The sequence below is a fragment of the Fragaria vesca genome, linkage group LG5 (assembly GCF_000184155.1).
Source record: "Fragaria vesca subsp. vesca linkage group LG5, FraVesHawaii_1.0, whole genome shotgun sequence".
In the NCBI taxonomy this organism is placed as follows: Eukaryota; Viridiplantae; Streptophyta; class Magnoliopsida; order Rosales; family Rosaceae; genus Fragaria; species Fragaria vesca.
Window position 1 is genome coordinate 647,251 of NC_020495.1, and position 15,646 is coordinate 662,896.

Here is a 15,646-nt window from a genome sequence, read left to right on the forward strand (position 1 = left end):
ATATGATATTCTGGCTAAAAAAACCCCTTTCATCTCCTTTTCCTCCTCGTTTGTGCGTCTTTACCCTACAATGGTATAAGACTACTCTGCCCTCCGGTTAAACTCAGTCAAACTTATATTTTGTTACTCGGCTTGACGTCGGCTTCGACGCCATCCACGGGTCCAAACTGGTGTCGGTTTATAGCAGCCCACGCCTACAAAACTACATTACTGTTAGACTAGGGGAGATTAAACTTGTTCAACCTACTAAGTTCAACTCTTGGTTTTTTCTTATTGAAAGAGCTATTGTTCGAGTATCTTTTACAAGAAAATTAGATAAAAACCTGAAAGACTAACTTCTTTTAACAAAAACTCGTACGTTCAAGATATGTATGCTAGTGTGGGTGACCTTTTTCGCATGTACGAGTGAGGCGATACAAAAAAATCGCTCCGTCTCTCTCAGAGTTGAGTATCCCCAAACCCTAGGGTTTGGTGGCGAGGCGGCGGTAATCCGACTGCGGGATCTCTAGGGCGCACTCACAGTAGCTTCTGGTTCTGGCTTCTCAACGAAGGAGGCTTCTTAAGGTGTCGACAGCGAGGGAGGCTATGACGGGGGTGATTTTCGTTTTAACGAAGGCAAAGTTTCAGGGAGTTGACGACGGTTGGTGTGTCGTTCGAACCGAGTGTGTCAAGTTCAATTGACGGTGGGCGATTCCATTCCTTGTTCAGCGGCGGCTCAAAGAGAGGTGATAGAGAATTGATTCAAGGAGCTGAATTTAGATACGTAGACTCTGAGTTTCTTTTTTAGAGGCAGCTCGTCTCAGCGGGAACTCTTTTGTTGTTGTACAAACACAACTATGTTTTGGAAGGGTGACAAACCGCCAGATTGAATCGACGGTAAGTGGTGTCTCCGGTGAACATGGCAGCGGCCAGACTTGGGTGGAAAGAAGAGGAATCGGTTGGGCCTTTGGGCCTAACTCTTTGGGCTGTATCAGTGTAGCCTAGAGGTTGGGCGTTAGGGTTTTCCTTCTCCTTTTTTTCCTTGAGTTGGGCCTTAGCTGGGCTTGTTGGAGATGTGACACTTCTAATCTATGTTGTTGTGGGTCAATACTGGTCAGCCGGTCTGCTAAGTGGAAACGTACACCATGAGGTCTTAGGCGTCATGCTTATCAGGATGGTTGTTTTTGTCCTACGATGGTATAGATTTGGAGGTTTCTTTTATTGCTCTTTAGTATTCATGTCCACATTTTTTTATGTAGTTTTGCGGTTGTTTTTTCAAATGTAGTTCGTAGCTCATGCATTGACCGTTATGGTCGTTATTGGCTATGCCAACTGGATCTATTTCCATTTCCCTCAAAAAAAAGAAAAAAAAAAGATATGTATGCTAGCTAGGAGGCTGGCTATTTCTGATAGGTGACAATGAGGTATATATATGTTGCCTAGTAACGCTACTGATCGACTCTCTGTTCTTATTCATTTATTTTTTTTTTTTTTTTTTTTTTTTTTTTTTTTGGCGAATGGATAGTTATATTATTCATTATTGTTGGCAAGCTTTCCTACTTGTACAAAACAGAATACTCATGCAAACAATTTCACACATGGATAGAGATAGCTCTCAAGGGTTCAGCCATCTCTAGGGTCAGTCCAAACCTATCATCCATGTTCATGTTCTCTGGTGTAAACAAAGCAATGGAGAAGAGAACCCAACATTGTCATTGCCAATGGCAATCCCGGACATATTCTCGTGCCGGCGCCAAATGGAATAAGTTTATAATTCCGGCCTCTAATTACAATTTCGGCTACAGTACGGAGGAACGAGGAGGTTTATGCACGGCGTGTCGTTTACATAACAATAGGGGTGAATAGGCAAACAAACACACGTGTGCGTAGAGAAAGCCCTCGTAGGTAGTGGAAACATGACACTCCTTGTTCAAGCTTCCATGTCTCTGAGCACCAGAAGCACGCTGTTACTCCCCAAAAGACTCCTCACCCTTCACTCCTTCTCCTGCAAAATGTCGTCTGACTCGCCACCCTTAACTCACTCCCTCGCTCTCCCGAGTCAACTCGCCGCCGAGCCCGTCCAGATCGTCGCCGCCCCCAACGTCTCCTCCTCACAGTTCAGGCAAGTCACGCCTTTTCTTTTCTTGTTCTTTAATTAAAGTGGAAACTTTATCGACCCAATAAAAGAAAAGTGAAAACTTTGGATGTGAATTGAAACCAAGATGCTTATAATGATGAAAAAATGTTGCAGGATGGCTATTGATTCGTCTTTGTTTAAGCAGTGGCTGAAGAACATGGAGAGTGAGACTGGGATTCTACGCGACGGTTCTTTGTATCTGAAACGAGTCCTAATTCAGGTGATTCAATCATTTAAAGTGGTTAAATTTATTTGGAATTTTATATGTTCATACCTCGTAGTGGTAGAACTGATGATTTGGGTAATGATAGGGTGTGGATATGTTTGGAAAGAGGATTGGATTTCTGAAGTTTGAAGCAGATGTGATTGATAAAGAAACAGGGAAGAAGGTACCTAGTTACATACTTGTGTTTTATATTGTAATGGTATGGTTTGGTTTGGAGTTTGGATTGCGTGTGGTGCATTTGTTTCTAGCTTTTCGCTTCATTGGTGGCCATAGTTGTTGATTTGTTTGTTGTGAAACTAAAACATACTTAGGTTCCAGGTATTGTGTTTGCACGCGGACCGGCTGTAGCTGTGCTTATTCTTTTGGAATCTGTGGGCAAGAGTTATGCAGTTCTTACTGAACAGGTAGGTCTTCATTTTGGTGTTCAGAGAAACTGTTATTAACTCGAAACATTTCATTCACTCTGGTTCTTATATATGCACCAAAGGGCAAATATATTAGCACACAAGGAAATAGAAGTGTTTTAGTTGTAATTTCATGTACTTGAACCCTATTAATAATTGATGAATTTTGAAGGTTAGAGTCCCCGTTGGAAGGATCATACTGGAGCTGCCTGCTGGGATGTTGGATGATGACAAGGGTGATTTTCTTGGTACTGCAATCCGTGAGGTCTCTCTCTCTACACACACACACGTACATACATGCATTTAATGTATGTTTAATGTCATGTATAATGCTGTGCTCTTGTTTATCTTTCTGATTATATTTTGAGAAACCTATTCGATTTCTTTTCAAGGTACTTTGAGATTTCATTACTTCTTCTTCTTGCTGATGCAAATGCGCCTTGTTTGATATTTTTATTTGATCCAATTTCTTTGTATATTTCTATTGATCCTGAATATTTTGCTTTTAAAAATTCTCTTCTCGGTAATCAACTGTTCGTACATTAGTATAAGACACAACAACTTTAGCCTAGAGCTAAGATACATTATTCTTGTCATAACACTCCAGGTGGAAGAGGAGACTGGCATATCCCTAAAGCAAGAAGACATGGTGGACCTCACAGCCTTCCTTGACCAATCTACTGGATGCAGAATGTTTCCTTCTCCTGTTAGTTGATCTTGAACCTTTTCTGGAATGACAAGCGAAACTAGAGCGCAGCAGATCTCTTGTGTTGCGTGGTTGCGCCTATCGGAATAAGGTCACTAATTTGGTTTTCTGTTTTTATTTTTATTGTTAGGGAGGGTGTGATGAAGAACTCAGTCTCTATCTGTACAGAGGGCAGGTGGATAAAGAGATCATTGAGCGGCTGCAAGGTAAAGAAACAGGCATTCGTGAACATGGAGAGCTGATTAAGGTCCGTGTGCTTCCTTATGAAAAGCTCTGGCGCATGACAGCTGATGCAAAGGTTTTAACAGCTGTTGCGCTCTATGAAATGGCAAAAAGAGAAGGCCTCTTGCCTCCCCTGAAAACATGAAATGCTAATTATCGTAATCCCCTTTGTTGGGCGGTTGTTGCTGTTAGCAACCATGAGCCACTGAGCCAGTACAAGAACCAGAGATGATTTTTTTGTTTTTTTTTTTTGTTATCTATGTTGCAAAGTGTATGGAGCTGCATTTAATTTTCTGTAGTTTTACTCGTCTGTAGAAACCAGATTCTTGGGAGGCTTTGTTGCCCTCCCATCAGTAGATGATAGTACTAGGATAAGCAACCAAAAATATCAGTAGATTAGACAAGATAAAGATCTGTCAAAATCTTGCATTTGCATTACCAAGTCAAACACTGCCTTGTTTTCCACTGGGCATACAGAAACTGAAAAATGGTTAAACAAGGAGCTTATGAACTCGGAGGCAAACTGGCGTGCCCTTTATTATATCAAATAACTCTAATTTTTTAAAATTTGCAGAGGATTAACCATGTATATATAACGAATGAATGTGACTCTTGATTGTACAAGGTGCCAGGCTACGACTCCAACTATAGTTTCCATCTATTAGACCTTGCTCATGACAAAGTCTTTGTCACTTGATTCCCATATCGTCGTCCCATCACAAGTGCAAAGCTTCTTGTAGTTCTCACCTACTCCTGCGCTTCTAGCAATAACAGCAGCAGCGACACCAGAATCCGACTTATCAGCAGTTCCGTATACTGCTATTGACCGCCCAATGAGTTCCGGAACTCTCAGCTTCTCTTTGACTCCAGTGAAGAAGGCATTGCGATTCTCATCAGTATCCAATGTTCCCAGGTCGCCAAGCGGCTGAAATAATCCAGCATACCACTTAGAGAATGTCAAATTCAAGTCCTCATCAACAAAATCCAGGAAAGTACATAAAATGCAACAAGTGAGCAGATTATTGATGGGAGAAATTTCTTAAGAGTAGATTCCTACCATGAGAAAACTGGAAGGATAGGATAACTGTTCAAAGCGGAGACAATAATTTGCAGCACAGACAAAAGTGCAGTAGTGTAACATGCATGATGCTTTCATGAATCAAGTATTAACTTGACTATTAGTCTATTACTAAAAGAGTCAGGGATGGGGGTGGGGGTAGACCATTAAACCACATGTTACCAGCCAAGAAACTGAGACTTTGAGAAGTCCAGGTATTTAGGCAAAATCTAAACAAATATAAAATTTGGAGAGATTTTTGATGTTGATACACACCTCGTTTACTCCTTCAGTTGATGGATCGAATACTTTTCCAGTGCTAGCAGCACCTTTTGTTAGATCACCAAATTCATTGATGGACCAACCATGTTTGCCAGGTGATAACCCACTAAAGTTTGCTTCAATCCTAGCCAACTCCATATTCACCTGAGCAAAACGAACCACACCAAAAACATCTGGACCTTTAAATTCAGCGACAGCAGCAGAAACCAAGAAATCTGTAGACCAAGATTAAATAGGAATCACATTAGTAAATATTCTTAATTATACTGAGCAAGCATTCTTCTACAGTAAGAAAAAGGCTGTCCAGATCATTTGAATGTTTAAAATTTCCAATATCAGCTCATGTAAATTATAGTTCCTCTGCATGAACAAGAAAGAAGATCTTAATAATAAGTATTCACTATTGGCAAATGAGATCACTTTAGTCCTACATATTAATTAAAAGAGATCATTTTCAACTTTTTAACATTTGACTATCTGAAAAGGAGTCTTCTAATACACATTTCACATTTACTCAAAAGAAAGCTCGAATGAGAAATCCTAATCCTTAACCAGAGTTGTGCAAAAAGTAACAAATACAACAAACATGTACCTTAAATGGAATGGATGAGTTGATGACAAAGTACACAGAAAACGAAAAAAAAACTAACCTTCTGGGATCCCCTGCCCAATTAATCTTGCTTTTCGACCAGTCTGCTCAAGAGCTTCAGTCATGGTCTTCAGAGGGGTTGCACCCAGAATCCTAACAACTTGGGTATCTAGGTCCACTTCTACACTTTTAACCCCTAAAAGGAAAATCTCATTAATAATCCGATACTTACTACAGATGATTTAAACTTCTAGTGTAATCCAGTAGCTCAAAAATCTCACCCTCAACACCTTGTAACTTATTCTTGACAGCCTTAACACAACCCTCACATTTCATATCTACCATGTACTCTGTCTGGCACAGACCAAAACCAACAGTTCAGACTTTCAGTAAATTCAGCACAATCCCTTAACTTCAAAACTACAATCATCAACTTGAGTACATTTTTTTTTCTGACTAAAACATCAAATTTGCTCCAACTCAGGAAATTCATATCATAATCAACCGTCTTAATAGAAACATATGCAATTCGATATATTCAAACAAAAAGATAGTAATTTTTTGAAGGCTGGAACTTACCAGGAGCTCTGGCAATACAGCATCACCCTGCAGTACAAAACCCAAGCAAATTCCAGAATCAGTAAAGCAAAAGTTGACTTCTTTAAGATTTACAACAGAACCCATCAATGAAATTTTAAGCCAATTGATGAATCAGATTGAACCCATTAAAGAATGAACAGAAAAACAAAGAAGGGTGTGAGAATCTGAGTGAGACCTGAAAGGAGGGCTTCTGTTCGGATGTGGGTGCGTCCATGTGGAGAGCTGAGGGGGAGTTGGTGAGGCTTGTGGAGAGGAACAGAGGATTTGGGTTTGGAGAGGAGGAGAAGGAGAGGTGTTGGGGTTTAGGGAATCGGAAAGATTGAGATGAGGAAGAAGAAGAAGAAGAAGAAGAAGAAGAAGCAAAGGAAATGGCGGCGGGTAAAAGAGAGGCAGCTATGGCAGTAGTGGTGGCCACTGATCTCAGAAATGCCATTTCAGCTTGTTTTGTATTTGGTTTTTGGTTGGTATTTTTCCTCTGTTTCTTATTGACCTTCCAGACCCAACTGGAAGCTACCTTTGGTTTGTGACTGTGTTTAACCAAAGGGGGCACTTTTACTAGTTACCATTGGTAACTTTACCAATTACCAAGGCAATTTTTTTATTTTTTGTTTCTGAAATGAACAATTCAGTTTCTGTCATCACTCATCAGGTTATCAAATTGAAACATGTTTCAGACATTTTTCTAACAGCAAGATTAAGATTTGATTATAAACATGTTGAACCTTGTAACATGTATCATAAGGTTAACATTGTAAAATGGGTGTGTTCTGATTGATAGGGCACTAATATTTTGAATGAATTTCATGGTTTATTAACTTTGAAAAATGATTTTTAGAAAAATTTGCTTTGTGAGTTTGAGTTCTCAGCTCCAAAAAGTGTCTGGAAATCATCATTTGATGGTGAAAAAAGTTTGATGAGAAACTAAGAACATGAAATTTTGCGTAAAAATTATAGTTTCCTTCCGTTCAAATCTTATTAGTGTCATATCAATTACAAAAGAAACTAGAATGGTGCTTGCAGATTGTAACAAAGTTCAATTTAACACCGTCAAAGAAGAGCATTTGTTAATCACTGAAGTGATTTGTGCTAATTTGGAGTGACCACAGCCATCAGATTAACTAACGTGCCAATTTGTTTTCTTAAGGCAAAGACTTGCACTAGAAGGCAGAGAAGCTTGATATATCTTCACAGTGGTGTTCACATGGTCACCTAATGACCAAAGAAATCATAGTCAATCACTATTGGATGTAGATCTAAGGGTGGAAAACAAAACAACTTAACTTTAAAATAATACGTCTCACCTTTATATTTATATCCAACGATGATTGAAGAGAGAGATTCAGAGACAAAGTCAAGATTTAAGAGACGAATTATAACAAAGGCTCAATGACAAACCAGTTGGAAACAGACTAACAGAACGACCCCAAAAATAAAGACTCGACATATATTGACTTAGGGTCTATCGCCACTTTGAGAATCAGCATGCAGGCCTTACTATTCAAACCTCACACGCTTCTGTCTTCCATTCCCATTTAGCAACCTGTTAACCATGTACCAACAAAACTCAACTTTCAGGACATTAAATCATTATCGTCTGCATGCAAATGCCGGCAATATGTGCTTCCAGAGGCTTAATAATGCTCACCACAGTCTCTTATACTTAATATCTATATATAAGAGCATGAAATGGTAAACTAAAACCAAGCATTTGCACTATCCACTACTTCTTAGTCACAGTATGGAGAACACAAACTGTGTAGTGCTGCAGATCATATACCTTCTTGGTTTTAGTTTCATGTTTTACTTGTCACTAGCAATTGCTGCTGAAAAAGTGGCAGAACTGGAGCCGTTAGCCGAGACAAAGAGCATGCAAACTTATATAGTTTGGCTAGAGAAGCCAGTTGGAAGTTTGCTTGAGCAATCTGATCATGCAGATTTAGAGAGTTGGTACCAGAGTTATTTGCCCCAAACTATTGCAAGCTCAAACCAGCTCGAGAAGCCACGAATGGTTTATGCATACCGCAATGTGGCAACTGGCTTTGCAGCAAAGCTGACAGTGGAGGAAGTTGCAGAAATGGAGAAGAAAGAAGGGTTTATCTCTGCTCATCCAGAACGAAATCTGCAAATGCACACAACTCACAGTCCCAACTTCTTGGGGCTGCAGCAAGGAATGGGACTTAGTAAAGGGTCTAATTATGGTGAAGGTATGATTATTGGAGTTTTGGATTCTGGTATATTCCCAGACCACCCTTCATTCAACGACGAAGGAGTGCCACCTCCTCCAGCTAAATGGAAAGGAAGGTGTGACTTCAATGGGACAGTTTGTAATAACAAGCTCATTGGTGCCAGAAGTTTCAATGGTGGAAAAACTACAGGAGCCCCTCCAGTAGATGATGAAGGACATGGCACTCACACTTCAACCACAGCTGCAGGAAATTTTGTGAAAGGTGCCAGCGTGTTTGGAATGGCGAATGGCACAGCGACTGGCATGGCACCTCATGCTCATGTAGCAATGTACAAAGTCTGCTCGGAGGATGGTTGTTCTGAGTCAGACATTATAGCTGCTATGGACACTGCTGTTGATGATGGAGTAGATGTGCTATCCCTCTCACTCGGTGGTGGCTCAGCTTTTTTCTATGCTGATGGAATTGCAGTCGGTGCATTTGGAGCAATGCAGAAGGGAATCTTTGTCAGCTGTTCAGCTGGAAATGAGGGACCTGATTATCAGACTTTATCAAATGAAGCTCCATGGATTCTCACAGTTGGAGCAAGCACCATTGACAGAAGCATAAGAGCAACAGCAAAGCTTGGAAATGGGCAAGAATACGATGGGGAATCACTATTCCAGCCTAAAGATTTCAGTTCAGACCTGGTTCCTCTTGTTTATGCAGGTGCACATAGCAATGAATCATCAGCTTTCTGTGATGAAGGGTCCCTTACAAATGTTGGAGGGAAAGTAGTGGTGTGTGAACTAGGTGGAGGAGTTGCAAGAATTGCGAAAGGGGTAGAAGTGAAAAGAGCTGGTGGTGTTGCCATGATTCTAGTCAACCCTGACTTTGGTGGCTATTCCACCTTAGCAGACGCTCATGTGCTTCCGGCAACACATGTGAGTTTTGCTGCAGGGGTGAGCATCAAAACCTATATAAACTCAACCTCAACACCTACAGCGACAGTCTTGTTCAAAGGAACTGTCATCGGTGATCAGCTTGCTCCCAAAGTTGGTTTCTTCTCATCAAGAGGACCAAGCCTTGCAAGCCCTGCAATATTGAAACCTGACATTATTGGTCCTGGTGTGAGCATACTAGCTGCGTGGCCTTTTTCGGTGGATAATGCCACTGACTCTAAGGCAACATTCAACATTATTTCAGGTACTTCAATGTCATGCCCTCACCTAAGTGGCATTGCAGCCTTGCTCAAGAGCGTACACCCGGACTGGTCACCAGCTGCTATTAAGTCTGCAATGATGACAACAGCTGAAGTAAACAACCTTGCTGGCTCGGCCATTCTTGATGAAACACTTTCTGCAGCAGACCTCTTTGCCATCGGTGCAGGCCATGTTAACCCTTCAAAAGCAAATGACCCTGGTCTCATCTATGACATACAACCACAGGATTACATTCCTTACTTGTGTGGTTTGAATTACACAAGCAAACAGATAGCGGCAATCACCCAACAAAAAGTGCAGTGCTCTAAAGTAGGAGCAATACCAGAAGGACAGCTAAACTATCCCTCATTTAGTATCTTTATATTGCCTGGTGGTAAGCCTCAGAAGTACACAAGAACCTTGACGAATGTTGGCCCAGCTAATTCAACGTACAAATTGGCTCCCCTCAGCCAACATAAAATGAACATCACTGTGCTACCTGAGGTGCTTACATTTACAGAGGTTAACCAGAAATTGACATACCAAGTGGTGTTTGCCGCACAAGACGGTGCTGGGGGTGATGGTATACCGTTTTCTCAGGGATATTTGAGCTGGGTGTCTAATCAGCATACTGTAAACACCCCAATATCTGTGGTGTTTGACTTTGAGTAAAACTTGGATGCATCAGAAGCATGAAGGTAACGTGTATTTTATTCCATTTCTAGCAACTGAATCACAATATTGTTTTCAAGTTGGACTTCAATATAAAACAATGTATTAGTATTATCTTTTCTTATTAAAATGCAAATTTCTAAGACTAAAACAAGAAAAATTCACTGAGTAACTACAGAAAAAGAGAGAAGGCATAGGTAGGCAATGATCAAACCAGGAAACTTTTGATAGTGCATTGCTTTTTGAGTGCATCCATGAAATCAAAGCCTTTGCATATACATTTCTTGGTTGAGATCACAGCAGAAAAGAAACTCATGTGGACAACTCAGATGAATGATTGAATTGCATCATAGTTTAGCTGCAACTGTATTTCGTCAGAGTGATCACAAATATTTAATCCTGTGGACATAACATAAAGAGAAAATCTTCATATAACTACCCACTATACAGTTATCAGCAGGAAAAAGCAAATTGATGAAAAAGTTTCACAATACACAAAGCTAGAGAGTAACTAATCAAATTCTGAACTACTGCAGAGATTATATCATTTGATAACAAATTCTCAAAATATGATTGAAGGTGAATTGACCTGAACTAGTTCTCTTTTAAAAGTTCAGTGATAAATTTGAATTCCTAGTCCTAAATCCTCATTCCTCTACTTAGTCAAGTTACTCATGTAATATACTGTCTAAGAATGAGCATGAACATTCATAGTAAAATGTTGAGAAAATTAGATAAAAACCCAAAATACTAGACCTCTTTTAAGATAAACCCATACATATTTTTCTTTTATTTTACACCCACTTCACATAAGCAAACATACCATATAGAGCAAATGTCTATAATTAATAGTTTTCTTCATTTTTTGATTTCTCTAATTTACCCTTTAGACAGTAGAAAACTAAATTTGATATATTTCTCAATTTTAGCATCAATTTGAAACTCAAATACTAGCTAAAATTTAGTTGGATTTAACATTGTCATAATCAATTACATTCTTTAATTTCTTACCTTGTTATTACTAACTTGAGTGCATATATATATATATATATGCTATATACAGAAGTATGTCATTTGTAATAGGATGATACTTTTCATTCCTAAACTCACATTTGATGTCTCTATACATAGTCAAAAAATGTCTAATTGTAAGATACACGTTCTTGTTCTTTGATTAATTTTCTTCTTTTTAGGCATATTATTATATCATTTCTCATCCTAATTGAAAGAACATTTTACTCTCTACTACTTACGTTTTAAGTTTCTAATGTACCTATTAAGTAGGGCATGATATGATAATATACCTAAAAAGAAGAAACTCAAAATTGGGTTTAGGGTATAGGGTTAAGGTATAAGGTTTAGGGTATAAAGTTAGGGTACAGGGTACAGGGTACAGGGTATAGGGTTTAGGGTTTAGGGTTTAAGGTTTAGATCAGATATCTTATTCATATTATATTTTATTTTATGTATAGATTAGAGAATGAATTCTTTTAATCTAGATTTTTTCATAAAAATAAATTAAGAAAAATGCATGATTCTTACAAATTGATTGAAAAATATTAGTATTAGAAGAAAAACTTATAATCAAGGTATTTAAGACAACATCAATTAAGCTTATTTATTATATTTATATGTTATAGTTGAATGATGGCAATTGTGTAAAATATTTTAAAAAAATAAGACATAATAGTTATCATAATTGATACATTTTAGATGTCTATCAAATAAGAATATTATGTGGGTTTTATTTAAAACAACTCTTTAAAATTGGGTGTATATGAAAATTCCCCTAAAATGTTATATAAAACCGTTAAAAGTTCATTTAACCAAATTTTCATTTACATTTTAAAAATATACAACATCATCAACAATGTGCGCGCCTTTAACCACAAAAGTATATAATATCTAATCAAATATTATAAAGATACTTCTAGTACCATTGTACCAAAATCTGAATGTTCTATCAACTGAACTGCCTACTGGTTTTAGCATGGTGTGATCTAGGATGAAAGCTAGTTTGATCCTTTTTGGCTGGTGTAGATCAGTGTACAGGCCAATATGCATTACTTAGGGATTTTTTTTGGTAAATAATTAATAATTTCTAAAGGAACTTGAGTTTGAGAAAAAAAAAAAAACTGAAGATGAATAATTTCTAACCAGAAATTTAGCCAATAACAAATCCAGCTATTGTTGAATATTCATTTTGGCATCGTTCAGTGGTATCACTAAACCAGTAGCAGAGGAGCATGAAAACCAATATAGCAGGTTATACAGCCTGAAAGGAAATGAAGATGTAGAGATTTGGTACCAGAAATTTTGCCAAAACCTCTTGCAGACTCAGACCAGCTGATAAAAACACAACTCATATGGCCAGTGTGTTTGCAGAAAAACTGACACCAGAGGAAGTTAAAGAAATGAAGATGAAGGAGAGGATTCTTTCTGCCTTGGGTTTGCAACAAGGATTGAGACTTTGGAAACTGTGCAGCATTTGGAGTTACCAAAGCCATCAGATTAGAATAGTAACAAAGATATAGTGCAAAAAATAATGTCCAAAGACAAATAAATGACCAAGATACTTAAAATGCAAAAGTGCACCAAGTGCAAAAGGCAGAGAAGATCGATGAATTGTCAACTTCGACATTATCAATATTCCCAGCAGCAGATAAGAGACAAACTCAAGATTGAAGAATGAATTTCCAGGTAACATAGTTTAGCAATTAGCATAGAGTCCATCGCTACTTGTTTGTTACTGTCTGATCAGCAGAGGCCTTTGTTTCCAAACCTTCCACACCTTCATTTCAATTCCCATTTAGCAACCTGTTCAACATGTTGCTACAAAAGCCAACTTTTATGCTCCAGATTCACCTTCATCAGCACAAGAAATGCCGGCAAAGTAGCTCTCAGATCCTTAAATATAAATAGGAGCTTGAAAGGGTAAATTAATAGCAAACACTTTCACTTTCTACTTCTTCATAGTCAAAATATGAAGAACAAAAAGTGTGTAGTGATGAAGATCATATACCTTCTTGGTTTTAGTTGCATGTTTTACCTGTCATTAGCAGTTGACATCGAAAAAGTGGCAGTACTGGAACCACTAGATGATGCAGATAGCATGCAAACTTATATAGTATTGATTGAAAGGCCAACCAGCAATTTCGGTCCACAATCTGATCATGAAGACTTAGAGAGATGGTACCAGTCATTTTTGCCCCAAACTATTGTAAACTCAAACCAGCTCGTGAAGCCACGAATGATTTATGCATACCACAATGTGGTCACAGGATTTGCAGCAAAGCTGACAGCGGAGGAAGTTGAAGAAATGGAGAAGAAAGATGGGTTTATCACAGCTCATCCAGAACGTAATCTGCAATTGCACACAACTCATAGTCCTAACTTCTTGGGGCTGCAGCAAGGAGTGGGACTTTGGAAAGGGTCTAACTATGGTGAAGGAGTCATTATTGGAGTTTTGGATACTGGAATAACACCAGGTCATCCCTCATTTAGCGACAAAGGAGTGCCACCTCCTCCAGCTAAATGGAAAGGCAAGTGTGATTTCAATGCCACATTCTGCAACAACAAGCTTATTGGTGCCAGAAGTTTCCAGGGTGGGAAAACTACCGGTGCTCCACCAGTTGACATTATAGGCCATGGAACCCACACGTCGAGCACAGCTGCAGGAAACTTTGTGAAAGGCGCCAGCGTGTTTGGAATGGCAAATGGAACAGCCTCTGGCATGGCACCTTATGCTCACTTGGCAATGTACCAAGTCTGTAATGAACAAGGTTGTGATGAAAGTGACATTCTAGCTGCTATGGACACTGCTGTTGATGATGGCGTGGATGTGCTATCCATCTCACTTGGTGGTGGCTCAGCTACTTTCTATTGGGATTATATTGCAATCGGTTCATATGGGGCGATTCAGAACGGAATTTTTGTCAGCTGTTCGGCTGGAAATGATGGACCTGACTACTCTAGTGTAACAAATGAGGCCCCATGGATTCTGACAGTTGGAGCAAGCTCCATTGACAGACACATAATAGCAACAGCAAAACTTGGAAATGGGGAAGAGTATGACGGGGAGTCAGTATTCCAGCCTAAAGATTTCGATTCAAAACTGTATCCTCTTGTTTATGCAGGTCCACATAGCAAAGATTCAACAGCATTTTGTGATGTAGGGTCCCTTACAGATGTTGAAGGGAAAGTTGTGGTGTGTGAAGTAGGAGGAGATATTGCAAGAATTGCAAAGGGGATAGAAGTAAAAAGAGCTGGCGGTGTTGCCATGATTCTTGTCAACCAAGACTTTGGTGGCTATACCACCATAGCAGACGCTCATGTGCTTCCAGCAACACATGTGAGTTACGCTGCAGGGGTGAGCATCAAAACCTATATAAACTCAACCTCAACACCTACAGCGACAATCTTGTTCAAAGGCACTGTCATTGGTGATCAGCTTGCTCCAAAAGTCTCTTTCTTTTCATCAAGAGGACCAAGCATGGCAACCCCTGGAATCTTGAAACCTGACATTATTGGTCCCGGTGTGAGCATCCTAGCTGCATGGCCTTTCTTGGTGGACAATTCGACACAATCTAAGGCCACATTTGACATTATTTCCGGTACATCAATGTCATGTCCTCACCTAAGTGGCATTGCAGCCTTGCTCAAGAGCTCACACCCTGACTGGTCACCAGCTGCTATCAAGTCTGCCATAATGACAACCGCTGAAGTAGACAACCTCGCAGGCTCCCCAATAGTGGATGAAACACTTTATGCAGCAAACCTCTTTGCAATCGGTGCAGGTCATGTTAACCCTTCAAAAGCAAATGACCCTGGGCTCATCTACGACACACAACCAGAGGACTACATTCCTTACTTTTGTGGTTTGAACTACACAGACCAACAGATACAGATAATCACACAACAAAAAGTGAAGTGCTCTGAAGTAGGGGCCATACCAGAAGCACAACTAAATTATCCCACATTTTCTCTCTTTATAGATCCTGCTGGGAAGCCTCAGAATTACACAAGAACAGTGACGAATGTTGGCCCTGCTAAATCAACTTATGAGTTAGCTGTTGTAAGTCCACATAAGATGGACATCCGTGTGCAACCTGAGAAGCTCACATTCACAGAGGTTGGTCAGAAAATGACGTACCATGTTGTGTTTACTGCACAAAATGGTGCTGGAAAGGATGGTATAACAATGTCTCAGGGATATCTAAGCTGGGTCTCTGATCAGCATGCTGTTAGAAGCCAAATATCAGTGGTCTTTGACACATAGTGAAATGACAACTTGGTCATTGCTTAGGTTGTGATTTATCAGGCAGGTGTTACGGCTCACCCAAAAGCTAACATCTGTTTTTTAGTCTCTTTGGAATAACTGAATCAGAATAATTGTTTTCAGTTTGGAA

At 39.4% G+C, this 15,646-nt stretch overlaps 4 protein-coding genes across 4 annotated transcripts; 3 read left to right on the forward strand and 1 right to left on the reverse strand.

The window, feature by feature from the left end:
* The first annotated feature begins 1,895 nt into the window (after positions 1 to 1,895).
* Positions 1,896 to 3,964, forward strand: LOC101291056 (nudix hydrolase 14, chloroplastic-like). The gene is made up of 7 exons (XM_004300685.1): positions 1,896 to 2,101; positions 2,231 to 2,336; positions 2,428 to 2,505; positions 2,654 to 2,746; positions 2,919 to 3,011; positions 3,354 to 3,452; positions 3,583 to 3,964. The coding sequence occupies exons 1-7, from the start codon at positions 1,896 to 1,898 to the stop codon at positions 3,817 to 3,819; spliced, it is 912 nt and encodes a 303-aa protein (XP_004300733.1). The 3' UTR covers positions 3,820 to 3,964.
* A 125-nt stretch (positions 3,965 to 4,089) lies between these two features.
* On the reverse strand, positions 4,090 to 6,635 carry LOC101307396 (copper chaperone for superoxide dismutase-like). Its single transcript, XM_004298669.1, has 6 exons — positions 6,378 to 6,635; positions 6,182 to 6,208; positions 5,884 to 5,956; positions 5,664 to 5,798; positions 5,008 to 5,228; positions 4,090 to 4,599 (listed from the first exon to the last, which is right to left on the reverse strand). The coding sequence occupies exons 1-6, from the start codon at positions 6,633 to 6,635 to the stop codon at positions 4,336 to 4,338; spliced, it is 978 nt and encodes a 325-aa protein (XP_004298717.1). The 3' UTR covers positions 4,090 to 4,335.
* A 1,305-nt stretch (positions 6,636 to 7,940) lies between these two features.
* LOC101291341 (subtilisin-like protease-like) lies at positions 7,941 to 10,238 on the forward strand. The gene has a single exon (XM_004300686.1). The coding sequence runs from the start codon at positions 7,941 to 7,943 to the stop codon at positions 10,236 to 10,238; it is 2,298 nt and encodes a 765-aa protein (XP_004300734.1).
* A 3,007-nt stretch (positions 10,239 to 13,245) lies between these two features.
* Positions 13,246 to 15,516, forward strand: LOC101291630 (subtilisin-like protease-like). The gene has a single exon (XM_004300687.1). The coding sequence runs from the start codon at positions 13,246 to 13,248 to the stop codon at positions 15,514 to 15,516; it is 2,271 nt and encodes a 756-aa protein (XP_004300735.1).
* The last annotated feature ends 130 nt before the right edge of the window (positions 15,517 to 15,646 follow it).